The sequence below is a fragment of the Miniopterus schreibersii genome (genome assembly GCF_964146895.1).
Source record: "Miniopterus schreibersii genome assembly, chromosome: 17".
In the NCBI taxonomy this organism is placed as follows: domain Eukaryota; kingdom Metazoa; phylum Chordata; class Mammalia; order Chiroptera; family Miniopteridae; genus Miniopterus; species Miniopterus schreibersii.
In genome coordinates, this window is record NC_138117.1 from 21,360,085 (window position 1) to 21,373,470 (window position 13,386).

The following is a 13,386-nucleotide window of genomic DNA, read 5'->3' on the forward strand; positions in this document are numbered from 1 at the left end:
TAAATCTTAGCCAAACATGTCTATGCTTGACACTGTGATGATAAGACAGAGGGAGAAAGAATTAGAATTCTTTCTAATTCCACCTTAAAAAGAATACGCAGTGGTGGGTGGGTGTCCCCTGAGTGCTGAGCTGAAGTTAGGAAATCAGAGCAAATACAATAGTGAGTTTAATGCCCTTACAGCAAACTCTCTTTGCAATAATTTTAATAAAATCTCCTAGGAAATTATAGCATTAAAGCAGCAATCTCTTGCTGGCCCTAATGCATTTTAATCAGATTTCCTGTTTTTCAAGTTGATAAAGGAAAACATCTGACATTTATAATTGTGGAAATAAAGACCAACCAAATGTAAAAGCAAAGGCTATTTATTCAGAGCTTGCTAGAGCAAGGGAGTCAGCCACCATCACTGTGCTTTGGCGGAGAGGTAGGAAAACCTTACAGAGAGAAGCTTCTAAAGTACCCTGATCTAGAGGCCGGAGGCAGGGGCGGCTGTGAGTGGGTGGCTAGAAGCAGCATCCTGTGAGACTGGAGAGTATTTGGCTTTTTCTGGTTGGTCTTATGTTGGAAACAGGAACAAGAATTAGGGAAGCTGTCAATTATTAATCAAGTCCTGGCCAATTTGGGCCAAATGCACACCAGTTATTGTTTAGATTCCCAGACTGTCACCAGAGAGCAACGTGGCTTCCTGCACATCTGACTCACAGTGAGCTGGCTTCCTGGGTTATTAATTGTAGATAAGGGGTTGGTTTCCCGGGCTGTTCAGTGCAGACTGTGGGTCAAGGCTCTATTTTTATGTATGGCCTGACCATTGTCCACTTGTCTATTCAGTCTGTCATTATCCTCTCTGAAGGAAAAAGATAACATAAGGCACCCAGCACTGGGGCAAGACAAGAGTCTGGAGAACTGAATTTTGCTTTTCCTAGATAGCTAGAGAAACAGGGTTTCATTTTCTAGGAGAAAGGAGGAAAGGTAGACAAGGTTGCCTGGAGAAACATGCAGCCTGAGCTTCTGGGTCTCAGACAGCAAAGGGGACCCACTATCCTCAGACCATATCCCAGATAGGCAGGGACATCAGCCAGCGTTCTCAGTTGAGGAAAGGTAAAAGGAGAGACCAAAGGTCCCTGCATGGCTCTACCTACTTCGAATAGTGTGCTGAGCTATGTCCCGAGGGAGCTACAGCTGTGACAAGCCCCCCAAAGTCCCTAACTTCAAGGGGCTGAAAGTCTGATGGGGAAGCTTTCTGTGTATACATAAATCACCTGATAAACAGATAAGCAAATTATCTATAATGTGTGTGATACTGTTGTAATTAGCTAGTTATTAATAATAAAAAAGAAGCAAAGGGAAGGCTAGACATTATAAGCATGTAATTTGGGCAGCTTCACCAGGAAGCCACAACTTTGCACTGCACAAGCAACCACTGGTCCCATTCCCTGCAAAGCTCTGGGGGAAGGGGCCCAACAAAGGGGAGTCAGACACATGCACAGTAAAGTCAGGCTGACACAGGGAAGATGCCAGTCAGTCAAGCCTGGGAAGAGAGATCTTTGGCCAGAGGGGGCAGGGCTACTACAAGTCCACGAAAATTTGGGAATACATAGTCCCCTAGACCAGGGGTGGGAAACCTTTTTTCTGCATGAGAAATCATTTGGTCTGGCCCTGCCAAGGTAACCACAGGCGAGACTCGAAATTCAATAAATTCAATTAAGTGACCAAATACAGAAGGCTAATTTTTAAGTTGACAGTTTTGTATGGCAGGGCCAGACCAAATGATTTCGAGGGCCATATATGGCCAGCGGGCCAGATGTCTCCCACCCCTGCCCTAGACAAAGGCATTCTCTCTCAGCTTTCGGTTCTCAGCTCTCTTGTTTTGCACTCACCTGTGTTCCCTGCACGGCCATGTGGCCATGTGGACCCCAGATGCAATGGACTAATGGACTTCAGCTGGGAACACAAGCTAAGCTAGCCTGATGCTGGATTGGACTGCTGGGACAGGGAAAAGAAACTTTGGACACTGGCTTTGATCTTAGCCCTGCTGAAGGCAAAATGGGACTTCTTCTTTGGCAGGACAAAGGGAAATGAAAGCTTCGAAACTCAGGGATTTGATTCCACAGACATAAAGTTTTCTACAATATCTCATCCTCTTGTGCGGGCCTCTGGAAATTCTTATTCCAGTGGTACCCCCAGAACCCCACTTTCGCTGATAACATGTGCATATGTATAGTTAAGACATCAATCTGTGTGTATATATCATAAGCCATAGATCATGATCTACTCAATCAAAAATTTGGAACTGCAAATACAGTACCAACCTACAGGTAGAGTTTGCAATTATTCTAAAATATCAAACACTGTACTGTGAGTTCCCAAAGAAAGCCACAGACAAAGCCAACTTTTTGGCTTTTTTTTTTCCTTCACATTCACAAATACTGAAAACTCACCAATTTCACTCTGAGGCAGAAAACAACCTTTTAGTTTGAAATAATTCAAAGAACAGAAAATATGTTATTCTTTTGCTATAGCCATAACTGGCATCATATGCAATCCTGTCCTATTACTTTAGCAGAATGTGGACTCTTATTAAGGGCTCACATTTAAACATGCACAGGAATACCCATGATGGTGGTGGGTTATTGCTTTGTTTTGTTTTGTTTTTGAGCCTTACCAAAAGCTCGAAGGAGAGCAAAGATTGAGGTACTGATTTTGTACTTCGAGATAAAGAAACTGAGGCGTCAGTGGGTGAAATGACTTGTTCAAGGTGTCAGAGCTGAGAACAAAACTAATCTGCTTCTAATTGTAGACCCCCTTTTAAAAGTTCACCTTTAAATCATACAACCATCAGATTCCCTGAGTTCTCTGAACTCCCCTGGTCATTTTGTTGTCGTTTTCAGTGAGAATATCATTGGAATCCAAAAAGCTTAAAGTTTGATTTACAAAAATAGGATTAAACTATTATGCTGATCTTAAGGAGCTGCTTCCAGCACTTCCTTATACTTAACACTTTTCTATTAAATTGCTAATCCTCTTATTTTACAGCTTAATTCTACCGTAAATCTGACATTTTTACTTCTTTCTCAATCCATTTCATTTCAAAGGCAGTTCAGTGAAAACATTCAAATATTTAACACACAGTGAGAAATGTTGAACTACTAATGTTATTACTGTATTTCTCCTTATTTTTTTTTTTGGTCCAGGTAACATTATTCATACACAAAGATTTCTTAATTAATAAAAGCCACGGTCTGAAGGAAAATGACAGAGAGTGGATCATCCTAATCAATCATTCTTAAATACTGTGTCACACCATTGGCAAAATATTACTGGGCCCTCCTCTAACTGAAATAAAACTACAATACGAGGAAACAAAAACTTACCTGTGATGTGATTTGTTTATATCAGAGCAGCTGCTCTGAAACACTCAAAAGGATGCAAGAGTGTTCCTTCCCCAGGGATGAACCGAGGAGAGAGTTAGCAGGCAAAACAAACACAAAAGGGATGCTTTAAACAATGGTGTTTAGTTGCTCTTGCCTGTTGCATTGTCAGTGTTACCATAGTGCTTTCTATGCATGCATGTTTATGTCTAAATTCACCTGGAAATAAGGTAGGTCAAAAAATAATCTCAAAAAAGAAAGAGCGAAATTCTTAAAGTACGGTGGCTTTTCTCTCACTAAAAGAGATTTCTTTTCTCTTTTCTATTTATATCCTAGCAAAGACTTTTATCCATTTTTGTTTCAATTTCTATGTTAAATATCCCCAAGGCACTTTAGTGCTTTGATATTTGTGGTTTGGCCAACAACCTACTAAATTTTAATGAGAATATGCCTAAAAGAAAAAACTCAACTGGAATATTTTTTTCTAAATTTTTGTTGTTGAGTTGCATAGCCTCTCCACACCCTAGTGCACAGTTGCCAAATTGCAAACTACACAGTAAGAGGAAACAATGACATTCAACCAAAGGGGAAAACACAGATGATGAATTTTACTGAACACTGTCTCATGTCCTCAACAAACTTGCATCCTCCATCTCCCTGGAGCACACAATGAGGATCATTTCAATGAAAATGCACCACCCATGGTAGTTCATTGTCACAGAAAAGCCAATAAAATTTTGTAGTTTTCAGTGTACTTAGAGTACTTTGTAAAATTTATTCCTAAATATATGTGATGGGTCAAACTGTGGTCCCCAAATTTATAGTTGAAGTCCTAAGCCCCCGGTACCATAGAGTGTAGTCTTATTTGGAGATAGGGTCTTCACAGAAGTAATCAAGTTAAAATTAGGATATTGGGGTGGGTCCTAATTCAATATGACTAATGCGAGGAGAGATTTTGGCTGAACTGAAGATACTTCAGGGCAGTGGCAAGAGATAAGAACGGAGTAATAAACCTGGTATTTGGGGTAAAGCTGAATCACTGATCAAAACTAAAAGCTGGAAAGGAACAAAACCATGGGATTAGATGGGGAGTTCATTTTCACATTGAATGTTAACGTCTCTATACTGTTGGAGAGACAAGAGAAAAACTGAGAAATCTATTTGGGGTGCACAGTTTCGGTAGAAATTTTAACAGCATTTGAACCAGAGTGGGAAAGATGTCTCAGAAAAGAATCACAAGAACGGGAGAACAGAGAACTATGTTTGGATCCGACAGCACATCCACGGTCAGCGAGGGCATCGAACACCAGGCCGCCTTGCAAGCACCCACTGCGCCTCTCCCTCCTTCCTACCAGATCCCTGATTTAGTTCAGACATCACCCTCCTGCAGGAGGGTAATAATCTACTTAACGTAGAGGAATGTCACCTTTTCGAAGCTCCAGGGGGTGATCTGTTGTTTTAAGGAAAATCTCATAGCCCCTTGACAATAATTCATTCAGAGTGGAAATGTGACTTAAACTGGCCAATCAGACAGAAGGGAAAGATTTTTGTTCCATGCTGGATGGAGAGGGACAGTCTTTCTCCTGCTGGGAGCTCGTGCCTCAGCCTGTTGCCAGCCACTTGGTTTCTCAGACTTCCTTGTAACTGTGAGTACCCATGTGACATGGTTATGACCAGTAGGCCAGGGTCTGCTCAGAGGTTTCTAGAAGGCCACTTAAAGCCGGTGTGGTGCTGAGCAATGTTAAGAAGCCCCCGAATCCTTTCCAACCCCTCTCCCCTCCAGCTGCTGCTGGCAGCCACCCTGAAGAAAGCCGGCTGACACCCTGGGACACAGCTGACCGAGGGGGAGGCGCAGAGACAGGAAATCCTTCCCCGATGACCCGACCCCTGAGTCTGCCCCACCGCAGGCCTCCTTCACAAGAGTCAATCAAATTCCCTGCTCTCTAAGCCAGGTTCATGCTGCATTTCTGTCCCTTGAACTTGGAAGTATCCTAAAAGCTACAATAGGGAAATAAACTTACAAAGAGACCGGGAGAAAAAGATTAGCTGGCAGAGAGAGGATCAGAAGAGCTCAGTGTGATACAGTCTGAGACAGGATGGCACTTGACAAAGAAAAGAATCACCGACAGTGCCAAAGGTAGTACATTTATCAAGGACAATACTTTTCCTATACTATTTCTGCTTTGGCTACAGAACCTCTTTAATCAATCTGCGTTCACTGTCGCCACACCTGCTTTCCTGATTTACAAAATATCCCAAGGCTAACTGATCGCAGCCTACTTTACACTGGATTAGGATGACTATTATGGATTACAGTTTGTTTATGATGATTATAAAGTGTGTTTTTACAATGAAATACAGAATAAACATGGTCAGGTAAGGCTTATTCAATGTACATACATTGAGACCACATTGAAACTTTTCTTTTCCCCAACTAGACCAAATTAATCAGTAAAGTCTTATAACGCTTATAGACACATTTTATTCAAGTTGTTCTTTAATAAACAAATATTGGAAAAATGTGAAACATTTATCTAAAGATTGAGAGAACGGTATAAGAAACTCCCATACATCTAGCACCCAGATTCCAAAACTGTGAGGCTCGGTCACTCTTGCTTTTCCTTTCTCACCTGCTTCAGGTAAGTGAGGTGCAGCTATATTGCATGGGGGTAAAAACAGCCCACTAGTTCTACACCTGGGTAACCTGACCCTAGCTGGATGGGAGTGGACTATGGGGGAGGCACTTGCTAGACCAGTCTTGCTGCCTGAATCGAGACCAGCACAGTGGCCAAACCTAACGTCCCTTCCAAAGGAGAATTGCTTGGTAGTGTTGGAAAACACATATTGAAGATGTGAAATCAGCTGTTTAAAAATCAGAATGCTGCCAGCCGGTGTGGCTCAGCGGTTGAGCATCAACCTAGGATCCAGGAGATTGAGGTTCGATTCCCCGTCAGAGCACATGCCTGGGCTTCGGCTTGATCCCCAGTGGCGGGGTGCAGGAGGCAGCTGAAAAACGACTCTCTCATCACTGATGTTTCTGTCTCTCTCTCCCCCTCCCTTCCTCTCTCTGAAATCAATAAAGATATATTTAAAAATAAATAAATATCAGAATGTTATTTCTTATATGAACAATGTGTGTGTGAGTGTGTGTGTGTATATCTATATATATAGATAGATATAGATATAGATATAGATGATATAGATCTAGATAGATGATATAGATATAGATATAGATATAGATATAGATGTAGATGTAGATGTAGATATAGATATAGATATAGATATAGATATAGATATAGATGATATAGATATATGGCAGTTAGATTCTCAGACAGGACTACGGAAGCCCACCTAACCCTTAAAGTGGTTGAGGTCACCGCTCTAATGGGTGATGCGTGAAGCAGCTGTGAGAATCCTTGTCTTCTATTAAGCCAGACATCAAAGAGATTTGTAAAAATATAAAAACAATTCCAATCTTCTCACTACATTTTTTGTTTTGAAAATAGTTATTTAAAAAAAAATCATTTATATTAAAATGCAAAGGAGTTATTTTATCTTTAAATAATTCATAAATAATTATTACATTTTTTGTTTCAATTTCAGATAATCATATTAATAGACATACCAGCGTGCGCGCAGCCCCCCAACCCACACACACGCAAACTCCTTGGCGGTGCTCGGTGATCTTCAAGACTATGACGGAGTACTTAAGGCAAAATGAGTGAGAACTGCTCTTTAAGAAAGACCCCTTTCTTCACCCCCTCAACTAAACTTCGGGAGAACATTGTTTTTTGCAGGTGCCCCTGGGTATGAGATCTGTCTCCTCCCTCACGTTCCCACACGGGGAGCACCCTGACTTGGAGATTGGGGTAGGAAGCAGGCGGCGACTCGGGGGGGGCGAAGCCGACACTCACCTTCACCAGCTCCGTGTAGCCCGTTTCTTTCGGGGTCCACCACGGCTGGGCTTTCAGTCCATTCACATTGTAGAGCGAGCGCTGCCAAACAGACGCAAAATGGCCCCTCTTGTGTCCCAGCTCGTACCACTTATAGGCCTGACATAAAAGAAAAATGAACTGCAAATGAGCTTTTATTAATTTTCAAATTAAAGCCACTAAAAAGAAAGTATTTGTGACATTTAAAGAAAGAGCTTGCTAGTCAAGCGCCCGAATCTCTTACACTGGTGAAAACACTGATTATTTCACTGGGTCTCTGGTTATGACCTATGATGACAAATGAATGTGCGTTTTGTTTTCAGCCTTAGGCTGTAGGGTCTTTTAACACAGGATCCATGCGACACGCACTCTGGTCTCCCTCAGTGTCCAGCACAGAGTCTAGGACTTACCTGTTGAGCAATAAACAATTTTAGACACTAAAGTAGAATATGTATTTTAGCTTTCATATTTTAAATTCGAAGTTTCCTTTAGAAAGGATTAGGATTTTGATAATTTCTTCCAAGATATTTGCATTTACTGAACTGGAATGCTAAAATCGAGAATTCCTCCTTTTCACGTGTGTTCTTTCCACGTCTGCATTTAAGAAGGTCACCCAAGGGAACAGTGTAAACCCTCCATTAAATTAATAGACAAAAGGAAACAGTATTCTGAGTTGGCATTAATATAGTGATAGCCCGTGTTAAATTCTTTTAAAAGGGGGATTTTGTTCCTTTTTTTCCCCTTGCCGTTAGGATACCACTTGTGGCTTTAGGCCAGCTGCAACATGATCCGACTGGCCTCCAGGACGACTGCCCTTTGCAGGGACAGCTGGCTGCAGAGTAGCTGCTCCCTGTGTCTCCTTCAGAGGATGGCCCGGCCACACGCCCTCCTGGTGGCCCTCCCCACGGGTTTCCTGCGGGGCGCACAGTCCATTGTCCTCAGGGCACAAGAGGATTCTAGTGGTTACTCAGCAGTAACCCTTCATCACTACAAGTCTGATCTAATGATTACTTTTGAAGTGTGGTTTCAAATGCACATTTTGATCAATTAAGTGCAGCCATTTAACACCAAGCAGAAGAAGAAGAAGATCTCATAAAACTCCAGATATACTTTAAATGTAAACTATATTAACTTTTAAAAGTCTTTTAAAATTCATACTTCAAAATTTCTTTCCTGAGAAAAGTCAAGTGTGATAGCAGTACCGCCTCACAGTCAGAAACTCTTCAGTGTACTATTTGCTTTTATGTCCAACAACTGCAAATATCGCCGATTTTCAAATGTTAAAACGGAGGTTTAAAAAGGCCAAAATCTTGAACTATAACCCGTGGAACCTGGCAACTTTCCCCACAATCCTTCCATCTTTGTGTCATTAAAACTACAAAAAACCATCAAAAGTGATACTTATTTAATTATCTTTCTCAATAACAGGTTAAGCAAATAATGTACATGCAAACATTTTTTATGTTTTCCCTTGAAATATATGAAAATTGTAGCCATAAAGTAGACACTTTAAAAACCAGAAACTTAAAATAGCTAATTGTCTAATTTTTAAAAAGAATAACTTTACCTTTGAAATTAATTTGACTCTTTTTATTAGTTTTGTCCGATTTAAATTTAGGATTTTATTTTAGTGCTAAAGCGAACAACAATATCAATTGCAACAGATTATATTTCAAAACTCTTAAAAGTCTATTCACTTTTGAATCACCAGCAATTCATTTTCTTAAGTAGGCATATTGTTAGGATGCTGAGAAAAAAATTAAAACAGCAGCCTTCAGAGCTCCAGTTGAGAAGTTCAACGTCTTAAAGCTTGGCCCCGGCCTTAACATTCACCGCACTAGATACCTGGGCAGGTCACTTCGCTTACAATGTTGTCTTTAAACCCTCTAAGTTCTTTCCTGACACTCAGAAGGTAGTCCTGCTGGACCCTGATTTTGGTACCCCTCTGCCATTTAACTTGTAGAGAAACAAACCATGACAATGATGTATGAGGAATTTTTTAAATTACTCTTCAATGATATCAATGAGATAAAACCATCTTCCATTACAGAGAGGACCCAAATGAATTCAGCCAGATGGCCTTTTTCAAAAAAACAACAAAAAACATCTAAACTACTTTTTAATAAGAATTTGCAAGAAACTCAAGTTAGAATCATCTGAAAATGTCCTCTTTATTGTTCCCCTTTTATACTTCTAATCAAGAATACTAAAATAGAGCACCTGGGGGCACCTTATTAAATGTGTTTTTTATACTTCAAATTGGTGCCAGGTATGGTTACACACGCGTGCACACACACACACAAGACACAGAAATGTTGAATGATGCCAACTCGGGAAAGCCCAGGCTCCATCTAGGGAACAGGCATGTCATCTGTTGCCCCGGCCAGAGCCTGCTCTGCCTGGAGCTGGGTGTGCAGTGGGGCCTGGGAGACACACTTGTGGTGGGAACAGTGGCCGCAACAAGCCTGTGGGGGACCGTGAACGCCATCGCTTGGAAACAGGACTTTATTTTTATTTTGCACTGTGGGGTGTCTGAGCATAAGGTGGCCTGAAAGAAAGGCAAGGCTAAAGCGAGAAACAGCAGCCAGATTCCTACAGCCATCACTGGTGTGGAAGGTGACAATGGCAACACTGACCGAGCAAGAGGGAAGGCGACACGGGTGCCAGAGACACCAGGAAACTGACTTCTCAGATCCTGGCCCTGTCTACACCGGAGGCCTCTCCACGGAGGAAGGAGCTAGAGCTGATCCACATCCAGATCCTGGGAAGTCGGCAATGTCATCAAACGAGGGATGGACCCAGGAAGGAAAGGGGGTTAGAGGAAGACACGCAAGCTGTCTACGTGACATTGTGTGGCGACACCAAGCAGGCAGCAGACACACGAGTCTGGGTTTTGAGTGGGAGACGAGAGCTGGAACGTGGATTTGGGAGTTATGGAAATACTAGGAACAGCTGAGGCCAAGTGGCTAAGGCTTCTGTGGTTTATCCCCCCCTTCCTATCCAAACAAAACACACCATTAGAAAAACCTTCCTCCAAAATAATTTACTGTCAGCCTCTGCAGCACAGGGGCCATGGGTTTCCTTCCCACACGCTGCTTCCTGAGACGCAAGCTCAGGGCATGGCAGTCAGCTCAGATTCCACCCCGGGTATTGAGAATATTCCGACACACACGGGGCTCCTGCAGGCTTGCTGTCATCCTACTGTAAGGACGAATCCTCGCCAACTTTTTAAATTCAAGAACTGTGCTGTCCTGCGCATATTAATAATAAGTAAGCTGATAGAACAACAGTCTCATAGGTTCAAATCCCAAGCCCCGAACAAGCGTTTCGTAGGGAATTCTTGGCCCTTGAAGTGAGGGCTGTTTTAATCTAAGATGTGAGAAGAAATCAGACTTCTTTGATTTGTCTTTGCCCTGGACCCTGAGATGTTCAAAGATAAATTAATTAGTGAGAATTACATTAATAGAAATCAAACATGAACATTTATCCAGCATTAGATACTGCAGCAAAATCTTTCTTATGCCTCTCACTCAAAGGAAGTATCAGGATCTACATCTAAAAGAAGGAAGGAACACAAAAGTGATTACTCATCAGCAGTTTCTTCTCCCTTATTTCTCTTCGCCTCTCATACCTCGTTCTGTTTCAGCTGACTGACTGGCAGGTTAGAGGGGGAAAGGGACAGGTACATAGACATGTATAAAGAAAACAGTGTCAGTTGTCCAAATCTACCCCAAATTGGTTCCTGTCTCTGGATGGCAATTACCTCATCACAATACCCCTTGCTCCAATGAACCTTCAATTGCCCAAATGGTCCCATGTTATTAACCTTAGAAATCTGAAGCTGTGTTACCCTTAGATATCACTTTATTACACACACGGAATGCAAGAGTTACAAAGGCTCAGTGCCTCACTTCACCTTTTTACCCCTGACTCTAAGGAGAGCCCAGCCTAGGCCAGGGGACGGTGCAGGGCTTATGGGGCCGTGGGCGTCGCTGTCCACCAATGTTGTGTAAATCATGGGGGATTGACTGGGAGAGTTTGTGAATTTATATGTTACGATTAGTGATCTAATGTTATGTTTAAAGAAGCTGACACTGTACCCAGAAAATGTAACAACTACAAAGAAAATACGTAACCTGTTTTAGCTACGACATTTTCTGTGTCAGTACCTGTTACTACCATCCCTACAGGTGTTCATCTTAAACTTGGTATTAACTACTTCAGAAGGTAATTTACACAATTAACCAGCGAGCTTAGGAATCAGTTGAATAAAGACTTCATTCTAAAATAACTACTTTTTTAAGTTCCAAAATAAAAATAAATCTAAGCAAACTGTTAAAATTTTTAAAAAGTATTTAAACAATTTCAAAGATAACTCTTTATTTCATACTTTAAAAGTGTTTTTCAAGGTAATGTCTACCATTCTCTCTATACACACAGAGATATACACATAGGCACACACACACATGCACACACAGACACACACACAGACACATGAATTTAGAGACTGCTCTCATGATTACTCACTCAGATACTTTCTTGAAAGAAACTATAGAAACCAAATCCCCAAAATTTTTCATAGGGTTAAGTAAGAGTTGCTGGGTTGTTTCAAAAGAAGTTTAAATCACCACCTTCAAAAATTTATGCTCAAAATATGTTTTCAATTATAACTTTCTCTTAGAAATAACTTACCCCTACTCTACCCACCTTTAGAAGAAAAATTTCACAAACTCATTACCTCTTTGTTCCCAACCCTCTGCATGGCATCTCCCAGGTGAAAATAAAATCGCCCATCATCAGTGCCAGGATCCCCAGATTCTATTCCTTCCTGTAGAAAAGACAGTGTCAGCATTTATGAAAGACTTAAACACCACATTCACTTCAGACTTACTTAATCTTTGTATTCCATATGAAAATCAAAGAACCAGACAAATCCATCTCAACATTAAAAGTTTGGCAATTAGATTACTGGTCAATATTACAATGCAAAACCCAAAGGAGGTGCTAAAAGTTAAATTTCACAATACATTCATCAATAATCATCAGCGGATGAGCCCACAAAATTGTACAATGCCTTGTACATTGTCTCTATGGGTGCGATCGTATTTCAATATCCCAAAGGATTTCTTTGGCCGGGTATCGATCACATTTATTTTGTTATGTTATATTATCCAAATCTAGACATCTGTCAACTAGAGGCTTTAAAAAAAAAATACCTGAACCAAAATATTTAGAAGTTGCTCATATATGTCTGAAGTGACAGGGACCAAACTGCAAATGGTATTTTTCCCCTCTCCAAACAAATGTGCCCTTACCTTTTAACAAAATAGTTTAGAAAACATATGGTAGGAATAAAGCTAACTGTGAATGTTTGAGAATGTAACTGATATTAAACAAATCTTATTCTAAAACACTTAGCTGATATCTATCCCCATTTCCCACAAAAAAGACTAAAATTCAGATTTACATTTTAAAAAAGAGAGAGAAAATATTAAAGAGAATAAATTTTACAAAGTAAAAGGGCAAAGATAAAAATATTTAAATATCAAGGAATTCTTCTTAAAAATTCGCATCTTTGAGACTTTTTCACAAGAAGCCCATTTCACTGGGAAGAAATTTTATTTGCAAAATGTTGAAAAGTAGCTGCAAGAAACAGGAGCAGCATCACTCAGGAGATGAGAGTTGTGATCTGGGCTCTTGACTGACAGACGCTCAAGTAAATGTCCTCATTTGTTAACTGAAGCCTGCCCTCTGTTTCCCCACCTCTGAAGCAGAGAGAGTCCTACTAGGCTCTTATTATGTCAAAGGAAACCTAAGGGAACACCTTAAATCAGAGAAATACACATGCCCACAGGGTTGTCACAGGGATGAAAGGTCTGCAGAGGCCCCGTGACAGCCATGACAAGTCGTAGGGTGCACGTCTACCTCAAGGGGACATCACTGCTTGGCTCCTGTGCTGGGATGTGGACCAGATATGGCTTTTCATAAGAAACCAGAAATCTGCATAATTATATGAAATGTTCAGATTCTCAACAGAGACAAACAAATTATTTTTAATAGAGTTATATTCGCTAAATATAACATGCA

General features: G+C 40.9%; 1 protein-coding gene across 4 annotated transcripts in view; it reads right to left on the bottom strand.

The window, feature by feature from the left end:
• The window catches only part of ASPH (aspartate beta-hydroxylase), a 139,369-nt gene that overhangs the window by 11,892 nt on the left and 114,091 nt on the right, over positions 1 to 13,386 (bottom strand). For all 4 annotated transcript variants that reach the window (XM_081116618.1, XM_081116617.1, XM_081116619.1 and 1 more), the window contains 2 exons: positions 12,038 to 12,127; positions 7,282 to 7,419 (listed from right to left, as the gene is read on the bottom strand). In XM_081116618.1, coding sequence (XP_080972744.1) covers positions 7,282 to 7,419; positions 12,038 to 12,127 — 228 coding nt within the window. The remainder of the gene's footprint in view (positions 1 to 7,281; positions 7,420 to 12,037; positions 12,128 to 13,386) is intronic.